This window comes from Urocitellus parryii, chromosome 2, assembly GCF_045843805.1.
Source record: "Urocitellus parryii isolate mUroPar1 chromosome 2, mUroPar1.hap1, whole genome shotgun sequence".
NCBI lineage: Eukaryota > Metazoa > Chordata > Mammalia > Rodentia > Sciuridae > Urocitellus > Urocitellus parryii.
In genome coordinates this window covers 95,020,207-95,038,716 of record NC_135532.1, presented here as the reverse complement: position 1 = coordinate 95,038,716, position 18,510 = coordinate 95,020,207, and the positions used below count along the sequence as shown (strand labels likewise).

The 18,510-nt window shown below is 38.4% G+C and overlaps 1 protein-coding gene across 1 annotated transcript in view; it reads right to left on the bottom strand.

Moving 5' to 3' along the window:
• LOC113179394 (collagen alpha-4(VI) chain-like) overlaps window positions 1-18,510 on the bottom strand; it is a 94,817-nt gene that overhangs the window by 26,705 nt on the left and 49,602 nt on the right. The window contains exons 21-29 of the mRNA XM_026383976.2: window positions 16,198-16,260; window positions 14,172-14,234; window positions 11,947-12,009; window positions 11,347-11,409; window positions 8,022-8,072; window positions 3,460-3,495; window positions 3,294-3,356; window positions 1,805-1,867; window positions 28-63 (exon numbers count right to left, since the gene is read on the bottom strand). Coding sequence (XP_026239761.2) covers window positions 28-63; window positions 1,805-1,867; window positions 3,294-3,356; window positions 3,460-3,495; window positions 8,022-8,072; window positions 11,347-11,409; window positions 11,947-12,009; window positions 14,172-14,234; window positions 16,198-16,260 — 501 coding nt within the window. The remainder of the gene's footprint in view (window positions 1-27; window positions 64-1,804; window positions 1,868-3,293; window positions 3,357-3,459; window positions 3,496-8,021; window positions 8,073-11,346; window positions 11,410-11,946; window positions 12,010-14,171; window positions 14,235-16,197; window positions 16,261-18,510) is intronic.

Sequence of the window (18,510 nt, the reverse complement as noted above, 5' to 3'; positions counted from 1 at the left end):
AGTTTATAATGAAAAATCTTCACCTACCACCATGTTCACCAAACCTTTGGGTCCCTTGATGCCCTGAAAAGAACAGACACTTGGATTTAAAACAAAAATTCTGATATCTAACACATTCTTCTCCAGAACTGACAAAATATCAGCTATTATATTTTTAAAATATAAAAATATTTTACTATGAAAGCTCACCACCATACATAGATAGCCATTCACTCCTAGCCCTAGGATTCTGGTCTGACTCCTTAAAGAAGGCCGGAGTGCCTAAGAAGTATGTCCCAGACTTCAGAGTATGGGAAGTCCACACAGATGGCACATAAAGACTCTTAGCATTTTGCAACCAAGCTGTAGCTCAGGATCAAATTCAGGAAAAGTAAATGTCTTCTTTGATATAAAAAGAGCCACTAAGAACAGAACAGGAAGGAAGAGCATGAGGAAAAGACTAACAGTAAACAAAGACGAGTGGGGGGAGAGAAAGGGAGAGAGAAGGGAAAGCTTATGGAAATGGTAGGAGACCTTCAATGTTACACAAAATTATAAGAGGTTATGAGGGTCAAGGGGGAGGGGAAAAAAGGGAGAGAATTGAACAACAGCAGATGGGGTAGAGAGGGAAGATGGGAGGGGAGGGGAGGGGAGGGGGGATAGTAGGGGATAGAAAAGGTAGCAGAATACAACAGTCACTAATATGCCATTATGTAAAAATGTGAGTATGTAACAGATGTGATTCTGCAATCTGTATTTGGGGTAAAAATGGGAGTTCAAAACCCAATTGAGTCAAATGTATGAAAGATGATATATCATGAGCTCTGTAATGTTTTGGACAATCAATAAAAAAAATTCAGGAAAAGTTCATTCAACATCCCAGGTCTGTTCATACACTTTTCTAAATTAAATCCAAGTCCCTCCCCTATCCCTTCTCTCCATCCACCCATCACTACCCTGTCTTTTCCCTAGTACATGTTTGGTGCTAGGGAAATCCTGGAGAGTGAGACTATCAATGCAAACAAGATGAGCCAAATATTTATGCAGATTGTAGCTGCAGCCTGGCTCCAAGCACTCTGGGAGTCTAGAGATCTTTGTTTTTCATGCTGCACAAATTAGCCATTTGTAACCTTGGGCAGGTCACCACAATCTTCTCAGTCTCTGTTTCTTACTTGTACTATGATGTGAATAGTCCTCTATCTATATGACTTTTGCTTCTCTAGCTTTGTCTCACCTCTCCAGTAAACCCTAAACCTCAGTGAAACCACCAGGTTTAATGCCCAGCTGACTTTAGGTGCCATTCCATGCCCTAGGAGGAGGTAGGGGGCAGAATCATAGCTTTGAAGTCTTTCCTTTCAAACCAAATGACTTTTTACAGAATTTTAAAAGATATTTATAGACTTAGAACACTATTAATTCAGTTAGGATTATAAAAATTATTATTTTGTTAGTATTTCCTTCTGGTTCCTGCATACACATCATTGCTCATCTTGTTTGCATTGATAAACTCACTCTCCAGTGAGTTTTATTCATTATCTTATGTATTTAGGCAGATTCATAAATCTCTAGCCACTCCACTATATTCCCCATGCTCAAGAAAAAATATATATGTATGTGTGTATATATATGTATTTATTTTTTTTAATAAGTACACACACTGAGTAATGATTTGAAGCTAATGTTCTCTGAAGCAAATTTGGCTTATTCCCTAGATTCTTTTGTCTGTCTCAAATGTTCACTTCCTCTTTATAGACACCTTTTATCAAATCTTTATGCATTTTTATACAAAGGTTGAAAATAAAAGAAAGGAACAGACACATGTTACCATTTTGCCTGGCGGGCCTTGGTCACCTGGAGCTCCAATAAATCCAGGAAAGCCGGCATTACCCTAAAAATGACCAAAGCAAAGAATAAGCTTCCCCACTGATTACAACTAACAGAGACCCGCTATGAGATATCAAGTTGTCACTATACATAAGGCCAATGGGTCTGCTATTGTCCAGTTGGTTTATGAACAGTAAATCCATGAGGAGAGAAATGGAGACTAGAAAGAGAAGGGGTACCTTTTCATTAACCATCCAGCCCTCCTGCCCCATATACCTAACTCCAGACTTGCCCATGTGTGATACACACACACTTCCAGACAAGCCTTCAAAGAGTTGAGTCTCAAGGTCATATAGCAAAAAGGAATACATGAAGTCTATGTTGAAGTCCTGACATCAAGGAAAAGAAAAAATTCCCACACCACCATCAGGTTCTCAGTGTCTCAGAAAAGGCACATGATTTTTCATAGGCTCACTGCTTGTATTCCAGGTGTTTGAAATGACACAGCATTATTTGGATTTCACTGATGCTTTCACCCTTTTTTATTTGAAACTAGAGAGATAAGTTAGCTGATTAGGGTAACCATAGCCAGCAGTAAGCCAAGTTAAGCATAGATCAAATTTTTCTTTAAGTCATTGCCATTGGGTGAAGATTCCAATGACTGAATGCATGGAAAATACAAATTATCAGCCAGGTGTTGGGGCACATACTTATAATCCCACTACTTGGGAGGCTGAGGCAGAAATATTGCAAGTTCCATGCCAGCCCCAGAAACTTAGCAAGACCCTGTCTCAAAAAAAAAATAATAAAATGTGATGATGGGGGTATAGCTTGGTGGTAAGGAACCCCTGGGTTCAATCCCCAGTACCAAAAAAAGAAAACATATATTCTCTTTTCTTTCCTCTTTTTCTGCACTTTCTGTCCTTTCCCTGGCTAGCCTTGGCACTTTGATATCTATCAGCTAAACACTACCACTGTGTTAATATCCACAGGATTAAACTTTTCAAAAAAGAGTTGCCAGTGATTGTGGCTCTTCAAGACTGAATCTTCAGAACCTGAAGGAATCGATTTTTTAATGGGAGACTCCATGAAGCACAATGGACTGAAATTTCACCAAGATAGAATTCCTGAGAAATAATTAATAAATAAATAAATAAATAAATAGCTAAAAGAAAGTTAAGGCTTGGAAGAATCCCAAAGAAACAAGCAATGATTGATCTACAACTAAAACTCATCCAGACTTACCAAAGACAGAGATGGCCCCAGCATGTTTTCAAAAGGTTGATCTTGTATAACTAAAACTCTAACTTGTATTTTCTGTTGTTATGGTTTGGTAAACTGCATTGCATTCAGAAGATAAATGAGGGGGGATTAAGTGGAGAGTGTGGTAGATGAGAGAAAGGGTGGAAAGTGCTTTAAGAAGGAATGGGCTTCCTGCCACGAAGTCCATTAATGCAATGGAAGTGTGGGAGAGGGTTCTTAGGGCTTACCCTCTTCCCTCTGATTCCCTTTGCTCCCTTCTCTCCTTGGTGGCCAGGGTCACCATCTTCTCCCTTAATAAAATCAAAAGCAGAACAGTGAATGTAAAGAAAAATAAATACAAACGAATGACACATGCTGCCTACCAGTTTCCAGGCCAGAAAGACATCTTCTTACTTGTTCACCAGGATAGCCAGGGAATCCAGGTTCACCCTAGTGTTGGAAATGAGATAAGGTCATGTTTAATGTGATGTGATGAAGTATTTCCTTGACATTCCTCACTTAAAGAAGACATTGTAATTTTGAGGAAAGAGATTCAAAACCGGTGCCAGGAAAAACAACTATATAAATTGTTATTATCTTGAGCTGCTCTCAAGGGGCCCTACTCCATTTCTCTAATTCAACATGAAACAACTTGTAAACGATTTTTACAAATTTTTCTCCTTGGCATACTATATAATGATACTTCCTTCTTAAGCATTTTTCTCTCTCCTTTTAAATAACCCTACGTTTGACCCAATGGAAACCAAGGGGGGAGCACCAAATTGAATGTTAGGAAGCAAGCATTCATTGTCAGAACCAAAGGCATGCTGCAAAGCAATCTTTCTTTCAACAAGTATTTATTTAGCATCTACCATGTGCCAAGCACTTCTCTAGGCCCTGGGAACTCAGCGGTGAACAGAACAAAGACCCCATAGAATTTAAATGCCAGTGAGGAAGCAAGCAAACAAACAAACACATAGGAAAAGAGAAATGCTATTCCCGGAAAGGGATCAAGAAGTAAAATATTATAATTGTCCTTCAGTATTCATGGAAGAATACTGTTCTAGTATTCTTGGAAGAATTAGTTCTAGCATCCTGTAGAGACAAAACATCTGTGGGTGTTCAAGTCTCTTGGGTAAAATGGTTCAGGATAGTATTTGCACATAACCTATGCATATCCTCCCATAGGCTTTAAGTCATATATAGATTACTTATAATACCTAATGCAATGCAAATGCTATGTAAACAGTTGCTATACTGTATTGTTTAGGGAACAATAACATTAAAAAAAAGCTGATACATGCTCAGTACAGGCACAATTTTTTTCAAACATCTTCTATCTGCAGCTGATTAGATTTGTGCATGTGAATATGTGTTCTTGGGTGGGATAGAGGGCTATTTTATATAAGGTGACCAGGCAAAGCCTATTTGTAAAGGTGGCATTTGGGCAAAGACCAACATGAATTGAGGAAACAAGCCAAACAGATATCTGGGACAAGAGTGTTCCAGGCAGGAGAAACCCCAAGGCAAGAGAATGAAAGTGTGCTGCCATGTTTAAGGAACACTGAAGCCAATGGAGGGCAGGAAGAGGGCAGGAGGAGATGAGGCTGAAGAATTCACAGGAGGCCACGATAACATATTCTGAGTGACACAGGGAGTCACAGCAGGGCTTTTTTTTTTTTAAGAATGGCTCTGGCTGCTTCCTATAGAATGCTCTGAGGACAGAGCTGAAAGCAGAGAGACCAGGAATGAGACTACTGCAATAATCCAGGTAGAAAACCATGTTGGCGTGGCTCAGAGAGGAAATGTAGTCCTGAGAAATTGTCAAATGCTGGATGGATATATCTGGAAGACAGACTCACCATTATTCATTGATGGATTAAATATAGGGAGTGAGAGGAAGAAACATCATTTATCCTGAGCACTTGGAGAAACTCCATACCCTGGGATGAGGAAGGCTCAGGTGAGGGGCAGGTTATCAAGGGAATCAGTTTGACCAGTGGGGTATTTGATAATATTAAAAGATTACTGCAAATTCTTTGATGTTCATATTTTTAAACAACCTTTTAAAAATGCAACCTGAATTATTTGTATATGAACTATGAGATGTTTGGGGTTTTCTTTAAAATAATTGGCAGGAAGGGGATATAAGTAAGTGGGAATATAAATAAAACAAAATTGGCCAGGGGTTTCTCATTGTTTGAACTAGGTGATAAGTACATGAGGAGGGATCCTTACTAATCTTAGTAACTAAACTAAGTCAAACTGATCTCTTCATATACGTTTAAATGTTTCTATAATAAAAAGAATAAAAGATCAATTTAAAAAGAAGAAACTTGTTTGGGAACATGCCAATTTTAAGATGCCTATTAGATGACCAAAGCAAAGCATTTCCGAAGTTAGGATATTGCTCCAAACTTGAGACGTAAACTGGAGCTCATGGGAGAGATGGTGCTTGAGTCCAGGAAACTGGATTTTGCTGAGGACAGTCTCCCAAGGGGTGAGTGATGGGGAGATAATTATGAAAATAGAGCTCTGAGTCTTCCAATACTTAAAATCAAGAATATTCTGAAGATCCAGCAACAAGGGTTGAGAAACAGCATGTAGGAAAAAAAAAAACAAGTGGGATGTACTGGAAGCTAAGTGAGGAAAAGTGTCAAGAAGAAGCCCATGGTCACCTTTGTCAAAGCTGCTGAAAGATGGAATGTGACAGGGCAGAGTGCAGACCACTGGATTTAGTAACATGAGGTTCACTCTATCTAAAGCAGACCAAGTCAGGGAGTAAAGGCTCAACTATCATCAGTTAGAAAGTGGAACTTCTCACCCTTGCACTATGCATATTTTAGATCTGGTAGTCCTTTGCTGTAAGGGCTGTTCTGTGTGATGCAAATGTTAAATCAGCACCTCTGGTCTCTACACAATAGATGCCAGTAGTATCCCCTTCCCTCTCCCATTGTGACAACCAGAACATCTCCAGATGTTGCTAAACATCCCCTAGAAGATAATATCATCCCTGGTTCTCAACTAGATATAGATGACTCCTTCAATGAGTGTTGCTAAAAATAAGTGAGGCAATGGGAGTAGTGTATATCCAAGTAAGGAATTTGGGGTACTTGTTTTTCTTAAGATGAGAAATATTCGTATTTTTGTACACAAATGGAAATAACTGACACTGGACGATGCAAAAGATCAAAGTGGCAAATTCAGAGGACAGAGCTCTGAGTAAACAAAAGGAGTAGAGTTCAGTCTAGGAGATGAGGAACTAATGTTGGACAGAAACATGAATGTTCATCCAGAGCAGAAGACGGAGGCAGGATATTTGGGTCCAGAGGTAAGTGGATAGGCCCACTTGGCGGTGGACATATGCAGACGTTCTCATCATCTCATTGCTTCTGTTAATGAAGTCGGAAGTTGGATCGTCTGCTTTAAGTGTAGAAGAGAAAGCAAAATAGAAAGAGCCTTGGAGGTTTGAGGAGAGTGGAGAGGGTATGAAATAGTTACCTCAATGAGGAGGATAGTGATTAGACTAGGAAAAGATAGTGAACTGACAAGCAGCAATAAAGCCCATTTAAAGTGAGACCACTAGACCTTGCCAAGGAAAATTCACACAAACGTTGACTGAATCTATGTGTTGCATCATGTTAACAACACACATTGCTTAGCTGTGAGCTGAGCACATACTACCCAGAATGTTCTTCACATGCAAACACTTCCCTAGAGAAGAAAGACTTAGTTTGCTGGATGGGGCTCCAGGAGTCTAGCTTCTACACTTTGCTCTGCCTCTGACTAGCCATATGACCACAGGCAACTTACTTCACTTCTCTGAGCCTCCGTTTTCTCAACTGTAACTCAACGAGGCTGAACTAGATGGTCACGAAGGCTCTTTCTATCTCTGTCATTCCATGGATATTCACTAGGAACTTATTGTGTTGGACATTTTTTTTTCCTCAACAACATGGCCACAGTGTCATCTTGTAGCCACAGAGGAAGCATAAGAACTGCAGAGAAGCCAACCCAGAGTCCTGACATCATGAAGTATCTGAGCATCACTAAACATCCCAGTGATTTCTTACTTTGTGAGGCAATAAATGATGGTGATAGAGATAGTAATTTGGAGACTAAATCATTCACAATACGAGTTTGTTCAACAAACTTCATGTGACCTCCATGTTTCAAAACCCATCAGTGTGACCCATGAACTATGTGGAAAATACCAGCTTCTGATGGTAGTGGCACTCTTTAATTAATACTTATTTATTAAGCACCTTCCCTGTGCCAGGCTCCGTTTCAGCAATGCAAAGATGAATAAGGGGCAATCAGGTTGCCAGTTCATAGACTAGGTGGGTAGACATAAATACAGAGAAATTATAATACGACCTACCTGGAAAGGTGCTACTGCAGAAACACACACAATGTGCTTTAGGAACACAGAGCATAGGACAACAAATTCTGTCTGGAGAAGTTAAAAAGGTTTCCACCAGGAGAATTTGATATTTGAGTTGGTTTTAGAAAATGAGTGAAAATCATCCAAGGGAGGGAGATGGAGAAGGGCATATTAAATAGAGACAAGGTTGTTTACAAGGCATGAAGTGTTTATAAGGTGGCAGGTGAGGTAAGAAGTTTGATTTTTAAATAAGAATGGGACAAAATCTACTTTTACTTTTTAGGAAGGAACTCTGCCAGCTACAGCACATCATAAGCAGCATGTAAAAATCAATTTTGGCACACCACTTAGAAAATTATCTTAGTCTACTAAAATAAAATTACATATATATATATACACACACACACACACACACACACACACAAACATACATACTACATACCTACCTATTGAGAAAAAGGAAAAGGAAGGTTTGTTGCTTTGCTAGCAAAAGAGAAACACAGGAGAGGCTGTGATTCTGCCCATCAGCAGGAACAGGGGGCTGTGAAAGCAATATTTTTGAAGTCAGGATACCCTGTAAGTTAACCCTCACCTTTGTTCCTTTTCTTCCTGGACGTCCATATCCATCTGGACCAAGAAGACCCTAAGAAAATGACACAAGATCCATTGTCCTCCAGATCAACACATGGTTGATGACAACATCTGAACCTTGAATAATTCAACAATGCAATGGGGTGGGGAAGAGGGAGGGCCTAGGAGGGGATAAAGGTTTATAACTTAAAAAGACCATGACAGAAGGAAGTTTGGAGGTTTGGGTTTAGTTGTTATTTTGTTTTTGGTACTGGAGATTAAACCCAGGAGTAATTAACCTCTGAGACACCTCCCCAGCCCCTTTTTGTATTTTATTTAGAGACAGGGTCTCTCTGAGTTGCTTAGGGCATCGCTAAATTGCTGAGGCTGGCTTTGAACTTGCAATCCTCTTGCCCCAGGCTTCCGAGCTGCTGGGATACAGGCATGCACCACCACACCTGGCAGGAAGTTTGGCAGTTGTTTTAGGTATCATCTTGCTGATTTGTAAAAGCTTCAACAAGGTGCAACATCAGCAAGATGATGGCACAGTTGTAGAAGCCATGTCACTGAGCCATTGGACTAAACTCGCTTTCCTTGCAGGGCAAGAAAAACAAAGAAAGAAGCTCCAGAACTGATAAACTTCCAGGGATAAAGACATACTTTAGAGAATAATATTGGAAATAGAGGCAATGTAATGGTTACTTGCACAGGCTTATCACCCAGACAGGCCTAAATATTTTTTTATTTGTTCTAATCAATTATACATGGCAGCAGAATGCTCTTCGATTCATTGTACACAAAGGGAGCACAATTTTTCAGTTCTCTGGTACACGAAGTAGGAGCACACCATTCATGCAATCATACATGTATCTAGGGTAATAATGGGCTAAGGAACTGAACAGACACTTCTCAGAAGAAGGTATACAATCGATCAACAAATATACGAAAAATATTCAACATCTCTAGTAATTAGAGAAATGCAGATCAAAACTACTCTGACATTTCATCTCACTCCTATCAGAATGGCAGCTATCAAGAATACAAAAACAAAAAGTGTTGGTGAGGATGTGGGGGAAAAGGCACACTCATACATTGCTGATGGAACTGCAAATTGGTGCAAACAATCTGCAAAGTAGTATGGAGATTCCTTTTAAAAAAATGGAATGGAACCACCATTAGATAGATAGCTATCTATCCCAGCTATCCCATTCCTTGGACCCAAAGGACTTAAAAACAGCATACTACAGTGACACAGCCACAGCAATGTTTACAGCATCTCAATTCACAGTAGCCAAACTGTGGAACTAACCTAGACATCCTTCAATAGATGAATGGATAAAGAATCTGTGGTATATATACACAATGGAATATTACTCAGCAATAAAAGAGAATAAAATTATGGCATTTGCAGGTAAATGGATGGAGTTAGAGAATATCATGCTAAGTGAAGTAAGCCAATCCCAAAAAACCAAAGGCCGAATGTCCTCTCTGATAAGTGGATGCTAATCCATAATGGGGGTTGGGGGATAGGATGAGTGGAGGAACTTTGGATTGGACAAAGGTGAGGGAAAGGAAGGGAAGGAGGATGGGGGTAGAAAAGATGGTAGAATGAGACCTAAATTTTATTCCTGGTGCTAGGAATGGAACCCAGAGCCTTATGTGTGCCAGGCACATGCTCCACCACTGAGCCACATTCCCAGCCCCAGACCTGAATGTTTATTTCAGTGACCCTGGGGAAGTTGCCCAACCTCTCTAAATTTTAGTTTCCTCATCTGTAAAATATAGATAATAATATCATCTCCATGGTATGGTTATTGGGAAGACTAAGAATATGCATGGAAAATCCCTAGCACGATGCTAGTACCTTCTCTGTAGAAAGTACTTAATGAATGGTAAATATGTTGTTGTTGTTATTGTTGCTACTGCCACTGTTGCTGCTGCTGTGGGTGGCAGCAGTAGAGATGGTGGCACAAGCTTTGGGCTACTTTTAACCAGGAAATTTTAATGAAGTCAAACAAAATGTTAGTTTCACCAGCTTAATTTTCAGAGTATAGAAGCTGACCATTATTTACCTCATATTTCACTTGACAGTGATCCTATTCTGTTCTTCCCCTTTTCACATTTAAGTTTAAGTCTCCTGGGCCTGTTTTTTTGCTTCCTTTCCATGCTACTATTTCAGTGTAAAGAAAGGAAGGGGGGAGGGGGGGTGATTAAAAATAAAAAGGGGGCTGGGGATGTGGCTCAAGCGGTAGCGCGCTCGCCTGGCATGCGTGCGGCCCGGGTTCAATCCTCAGCACCACATACAAACAAAGATGTTGTGTCCGCCAAATACTAAAAAATAAATATTAAAATTCTCCCTCTCTCTCATTCTCTCTCACTCTTAAAAAAAAAAAGAAAAAAAAAGACATAAAGACCCTTCCTAGCCACTGGTGAAAGAAATCTCAGAAATATGAGCTGGAAGGTAGCATTACTCTTTATGATAAAAGCTGATTTCCATCAGGTGGTGAATTGAAAATAGCCACAAAATAACCACCCTATTTCACTGCCTAATCATTGCCACCACATTAATGTATCTTCAGGAGTATTCCATGCATCCTAACCTTGGGCTCAAACCAGTTTAATAATAAAAGATTCTTAAGGACTACCACCAGCACAATTTAAAAAAAAAAAACTCCACATAATAGTTTCACCCCATGTTTTTGCAAGAAAATTTGACATAAAATCTGCAATGACATGTACAAATATGTAACAACGAATCCTACCATTATGTATAATTATAATGCACCATTTAAAAAAACATGGGAAAAGTCTGCAACAATTATGCAGTGAAATATGATAATTTATTCTTATGTTCAGAGTAAGAACTGAGGTAAAAATACATAGACCTGCCTTGCCAGTGTTATTTGTAGAACTAAGTCTTTTATGATCTTTGGTCTGCAAACATTATTTCTATACTCTGGATGTTCGAAGACATTCTCTTAAATGTTCACAACTCTGATTGGCTGTCTTGTTTGCTGCCCTGGAAAAATGTTTCACTGGGCATCTCTGCATTCCCAAAAGACTCAGATACTTATAAAACATCTTTGTCCAACAGAAGAGGTTCATTGACACTTCCCTCTTCAACAACATGTAAGGAGGCAAAATAAATCCCAGGGCATCTTTGAATTCTTTATTTTTACAGGAGTTTGAGAATCTTTGACTATTACAATTCTCAGCAGCTATAGTGATCATGTCATATTTGTAACCCAAGTTCAATATATCAAGAACATTAGATTTTTATGTGAAACAAGAACAAATACCAAACAAGAAATTCAATCAAGAGTTCAAAACAGAGAAACTAAACTCACAGGCTGCCCTCTTGGTCCTTGTTGACCCCGTGAGCCTTTTTCTCCTGCATCACCAAGCTCTCCCTTTTATAACAAAGAGAAAAGATGAGATTAATTTTCTCCCACGAGTTTATGTAATTTTGTACTATTTTCCTCAGAAATTATTGTTACTCTTTTCAAGTCCTTTTAGCATCGCAATACAGTCTAAAGGCTTTGTTAAAGGTTTTCTCTGGCTTTGTTAAATACAGATACTTCCAAATATAGCAATGACCCTGCTACTGCATATTAACAAAACCAATTTATACATAGCATAAATTGCAGAATTTTTTTACTCCTTTGTCTTTTTCTAGACATAGGTGTGTGAACCTGTGTTTGCAGTAAATATGTATTTCTCTCTGTTAATGTCTGTTTGCTGATGAACGTGACACACACACCCTTCCTATTTGTCTATATGTCTTTCCCTTTTATCCAGCTATCCAGCTATAAGGTAAAGATCAATCAATAGCTTCACCAACCACATCAGAGACATATGCTGAAAATGATCATGTAAGATTAGTATTTAAAAAAAAAAACAGGGGCTTCCCCAAGTTGCAATCAAGAAGAGTGTTCTCTGACATTTACCTTCATTCCTCTTGGCCCAGCTTTTCCTTTGGAACCATTTGGCCCTGGAGGCCCAGGATTCCCCTGCAACAACACCATGGCCAATATCACCACTAAGGACAGATGTTCCATGATTTAATAATTTTTTTAATTTATAATGGTGCATTCATTAAAATCTATACTTCTAATTTCGAATTTTTAACTATTCCAGGTCCAGTGATGTGTGATACAATACTGTCTTGTGATGCTGAAGAGCAGCAGGGAGCCACGGCTTCCAGTCAGTCATGTAATCGTGAAGGTTAACAATTGATCCTCTACAGTGTGCTGTGTCGCCAAGCTATGGTGCTTGGCAGGTTAGGTCTATTAAATGCATTTTTCACTTAATGATATTTTTACCTTCCAATGGGTTCATGGGGACGTGTAAGTCAAGGAACATCTGTTTTATTGAAATGGTCTGGAACTGACAACGTGCTCTTAAACCATCATGTAGCTTAGCCTTCAATATTCAGTACAATTAGTCAATTTTATCTTCCAACATACAAAATATACAATATAAACATTTAAGCTCTGGGCTGGGGGTTTGGGAGACAGGAGTAAGGTATACACATCTACCACATAATTAAGAATTGGAAAGGCTGGGAATATAAGCTCAGTTGGTAGAGTGCTTGCCTTGCATGCACAAGGCCCTGGGTTCAATCCCCAGCACCACAAAAAAAAATTGGAGGAAGTATCTGTATACTAGAGATGCCTTATGGTTTGAATATGAAGTGTCTCCACCAAAACTCCTGTTAGTGCAGGAGTTGAGGTGAAATGATTTAGAGGTGAAATTTAGAGGTGAAATGACTGGATTATGAAAGATGTAACCTAAATCAGCCCATCCTAGTTTGAATGGACCAACTGGGTGGTAACAGAAGACAGGTGAGGCATAGCTAGAGAAGGTGGGTCACTATCTTGTTAAGTATTTTGGTCCCAACAACAAAAAGCTATCTGAACCAAAGGGGAAACATGATTCAATTAAAAGATCAGGATGAAAAAAACCTAGACTTAAACCTGATCCAAAAATAAAATACTTTCAAATGACATTTAAAATAAGACAAAAAGTTACAGGGCTAGATTTTTCCTGACAAGAGTGTTGTGATTTGGATATTCGGTGTCTCCCAAAGCTCATGTGTGAGAGAATGCAAGAAAATTTAGAGGTGAAATGATTGAGTTCTGAGAGCTTTAATCTAGTCAATGTGTTAGTCCACTGATAGGAATTAACTGGGGGATACCTGCAGGCAGGTAGGGTGTGAGTGGAGGAGGTGGGTCCCTGGGGATGTGCCTTTGGGGTTTCTATTTTGTCCCTGGTGAGGAACTCTCTCTCTGCTTCGTGGTGCCATGTCCTGAGCTGCTTTCCTCCACTACATTCTTCCACCAGAATGTTCTGCCTCGCTTCAGGCCCAGAGTGACGAAACTGTCAATGGAGACCTCTGAAACCCTGAGCACCAAATAAATGTTTCCTCTCCTAAAACTGTTCTTGTCTGGTATTTTGTTCTCAGCAGCAAAAAAAAAAAAAAAAAAAAAGCTGACTAAAACACCAAGGGAGAGAACAAGGACAGAACCATGGCTTGGACCATCCTGGAGCTGCTATTTTGAGTCTCCAATTAGAGGCTCTCATTCCTGACTCCAATCCTGCTGCTCAGGTTTCTAGGCAATCTCAAATGCTCTCTTCCTCGGGGAGCCGCTTTGATTATCCGTCTCAGTCTGCCTGACCTTTCCATGAACCATTAGGAAACAAGGTGGGAAGCAGAACAGGCACTAGAAAGACTCAGTTCAGACTCAGAAGGCAGTTCAGCCACCCAGGGTCTGGATAGCAAGTCATTTCATCTCCCTGGGACTCAGTTTTCTTATCTATAAAAGTGAATGCTTCCTTATGTATTTATAAGGAGTAGATCAGTTATTTATACCTCTCTTATGGTATTATTATTTTTGTCTTACCCTATAGATAAATACCAGCTTGTGTCAGATACCTTTAAAGTACCCATGCCTTATGGGTTACTACATTCCCACAATATATCCATAATAGAAGAGGGTACATAGCTGATGATCAATACCCACCCCATCAAATTGGCTTTTCTAGAAATTCCTGATAGCCACAGACCCCAGAACACATAGTATAGTTCCTGGTCATCCAGGAACCCTCAAGGGTATAAATCAATCATTGTTAATTGGCAGTTGTATTGTAATTATTCAGTTTTCAAACCTACCTGGGCACCGGGTAACCCTTTTTGACCAAAAGTTCCTGGGGGTCCTTGTCTTCCTCTTGGCCCCTGAACCAAAGGTGATATTAAAATTCAACCAATTTTACAGAAACATTTATATTCTGCAAAGCCAAAAAATCACCTCGGATACCTATGGAAGCACAAATCTGGGTGCCCTCACCCATCACCATCTCATTCATCAAACTTGAAGCGGGTGGTGTCTGTAAACTGCAGCACCCACAGCACATTCACTCCCAGCCCACTCAGTGTGCAATACAGGATGTGAGTCCTCAGCATCTACGTTTTTAGCAATCTCTCCTGAATCCATTGAGTGCTACAGTTTGAAACACTGCTTTCATATTTTAATTCACCCAACTAACTTTAAATCCTAAAAGGGGATTAGGGGAGCAGATAGGATATTGATTCCTTTGAAAAAAATAACCTTTTCTTGATATACACAAGGTCTAAAAATGACAGATTTTTTTTAATTTTATCAAGAACCAAAGGCACACATAAGTGGCTTAATCTCATTGCCTACATCACTGAGGAGTTGCTCATTTTTTTCTCCCGTCTATTTTACTTTACTGATTTTTGACACTTGAGTTTTTCTCCAGTTTTTGTGAGAACTACTTTCTCAACAGAAGCATTGATCATGGCTTCCTTTCTCTGAAGTGAGGTATTGACCATCATCTATTTAAATAGACCATCATAGCCACATGCTAGTGGGAAGGTGAGAATTAAGGAGAGGTTTTATCGATTTTCTTGCTCATAGCTCCCAGCATGACGTGCATCCCTTTCACCCAGAAACACAATCAAGTGGATATAGAGGAGAAAGCAAGGAAGCAACCGTGGCAGGGGGTCCAAATAGGAATTGATCCAGTGATCAAAAAGAAAATGAAAATATATATATATATATATATATATATATATATATATATATATATATTAGTTGTTTCCCTCTGTATTTCAGATACTATTTTTCGATCATAAAGTAAACACAATCTCTAATTGTACTTTGATTACCCATTTCATTCCTTAGTTCTTTTGTCAAGTTTAAAATTAGCAGAAACTTCTAAAATGATCATTTGACACTGAAAGGATTTGTACTTATGGAGAGTGAGTCAAGATAAATGAAACTGGTTTGTTTTAAACTCCTTCCATTGAGGATACTTGGAAATAATCTGGCTTTTAAAAGAAAGATATACAAAGTGTTCCAGAAGGATCTACAGATGATAGATTTAGTTTATGATTAGAGGATTCAAAGGAACTAGTTGGAAGTTCAAATTTCCACTTATCACTGGATAGTTTACAGTCTCCCAGTAGATTGAAGTCTTTGAGGGCAAGACTTTTTGCCTTGATGGTCTAAATGTCCCATTTTCTGTCTATTGGCAGAGTACTGTGTGCATGACAGACACTCAATTAACTCTGTTGATTTTTCCTGCCAAATTGAGTACAGTTTAAATGAATATTACTATTACTTGAGTTAATAGTGAAAATTAAATGAGTTAAAAATTAAATATTATTTGAGTAATCAGAATGCACAGTGTCAAAGGCAGTCATTAAGAACATCAATTTTATAACCAGATTGTCTGAGTTTGAATCCCAACTTTATAACTTATTAGCTGTGCAGCTTGGCCAGTTGACCTAACTTCCCCACCCCCTTTTCCACTTCTTCCCTATAAAACAGGGATAATAAGAAACCTGCCTAACCCCCAGTGAAGGATCAAGTGAGGTAAATTCAAGAGCTTATTGCAGCACCCAGAACATAGAGGTCCATAAATATTAGCTATCGTGGTTTAACCTTCTCATAAGAGGGGCTTTGGGAGGCCTTCAAAGGATGGTGTTCAAGGCCATTCTGATTTAATTTCCTATCAAACAATGAAATTAACATTTCATACCAAGTCCTTTAGCATTAAAACCAAGTTAAATATGGCTATACAGAGATATACAGTTGTCACAACAAAACTCAACATTTTGTACAATAACTATGTGATAATAATCACAATTTTTTTTTAAAGTTCTCCGATTTAACCTGTGAACCTGGATTTCCAAGCTCTCCTTGGTAGCCCTGTTCACCAGATTCTCCACGCACACCCTGTCAAAAAATAAAAATAAAAAAGGCATCATCAGTGCTCCTGTTGAAGGCAGCCTTCCTAAAAGATGTCACTTGAGAGCCTCAAGGGAAAGACTCAAAAAAATATTAGACGGGTGGTGATCAATCCTCCTCGAGGATAGAGATGGAGAGGACACATAAAGGGTTTCCATTCATGCTGAAAAAATGCAAGACCACACTCTCACTGCCTTTCCTGGTCTTTGCACGTCTCTTTTCAAAATTTCAGCTAGTAATAGAAGCAAAAATACTTTCTTTAAATTACCCAAATTCCTGTTTTGTATAAAAATTGGTTCCTAAAAGCCCAGCCCTCTCTTTAAGGCATCTGGACTAAATGTGCACTGGTGTCAAGGACACTTATTCCATGCAAAGAAGTAGAATGTTGATCAAGCATGACACTCTGGGACAAAGGCACACAAAACACATGGTAAAATAATAGAATATTGGCTTGAAAACTCTATGAGCCCTTGGAGCATTTAGCTAGCTCCCAAGGCCAAGGGTGAATTGCTAAAATGATTCATTTGATAACTCCCCTAAGTTATTCCCCAAATTATTATTTTTTCATTTCCACAGAAAAGATATTTTTCCAAGATTAGGAATAATTCCAATTTTGTGAATTATTCTGCCTTCTTTTTCATGCTACTCACAGAAAGACTGGCTCACTGACAGATGAACAAAGGAGCCCAAAACCTCAAACCCAGAATTCATCAATATGTGGATCAAATTACTTGCACTTCTTAAGTTTTTAAAAACTATCTGGCACTTCTATTCATCATTATTGTTATACTGTTCAGCTTTTCAAGAGCAGATTTCTAGATTTATAAGTATAAAGCAAGTTTTAAAAGGAAGATAGCTAGAAAGTTTGAACCAGGCTGCAATCTAATTTGCATGTCACATTAGTAACTTTCTTTTTTTTTTTATTGGTTGTTCAAAACCTTACAAAGCTCTTGACATAACATATTTCAAACATTAGTTTCAAGTGAGTTATGAACTCCCATTTTTACCCCAAATACAGATTGCAGAATCACATCGGTTACACATTCACATTTTTACATAATGCCCATACTAGTAACTGTTGTATTCTGCTACCTTTCCTATCCTCTACTATCCCCCTTCCCCCCCCTTCTTCTCTTTCTATCCCATCTACTGTAATTCATTTCTCTCCTTGTTTTTTCTTCCAATTCCCCTCACAACCTCTTTTATGTAGTTTTTTATAACAATGAGGGTCTCTTTCCATTTCCATGCAATTCCCCTTTTCTCTCTCTTTCCCTCCCATCTCGTGTCTCTGTTTAATGTCAATCTTTTCTTCCTGCTCTTCCTCCCTGCTCTATTCTTAGTTGCTCTCATTATATCAAAGAAGACATTTGGTATTTGTTTTTTAGGGATTGGCTGGCTCACATTAGTAACTTTCATAGTGTCATGTTGGTGAAAATAACATGGCTCAGTATGGTACAGTTCAGATTCATTATAATAATTCCACTCATATATTTATATTAAGGGAATAATTGCAGCAAATCAAAACCAAAATCAAAACAAAAAAACTTATAGTTTTTATTATATTACTGACCATGATAGCTAACAAAATAGAAATTACCTAAATGCCCAAAATAGGAATAGTTTAGCAATAAACTGTGCTACTTCAGTAGAATAAAATGTAATGTATTAGGAATGTTTTTCAAATATCTGGATGTTAATTCACAGTAAGGCAGGGGTTAGGAACACTAGAGAAGAATAGTGTTACCTTAGATTAGGTAGAAAAAAATGAAGGAAAGGGATGTGGGGATAGGAAAGATAGTAGAATGAAACAGACATTGGCACTCATTACTTTATGTATATATGGGACTGCATCACCAATATGATTCTACAATAGATACACTAAGAACAATAAGAAGTTATATCCCGTATACAAATTGCTGTATCACATCAGTTACCCTTCCATTGATTGACATATTGCCTTTCTAGTGTCTGATGTATTCTGCTGTCTGTCCTATTCTCTAATGTATTAAGAACTATGTAATGTTATGAACGACCAATAAAAAAAAAAAAAAAAAAGAAGTTATATCCCATCTATGTATGATATATCAAAGTGCATAAGTGCATTCTGCTATCATGTATAACTAATTAAAACAAATAAAAAATTAATTTAGAAAAGTGAAATTAGGAAAATTCAGAAACATGGAAAATCAGAATATAAAATAGTATAGACATTATGATAACCCTTTATTATTTATACAA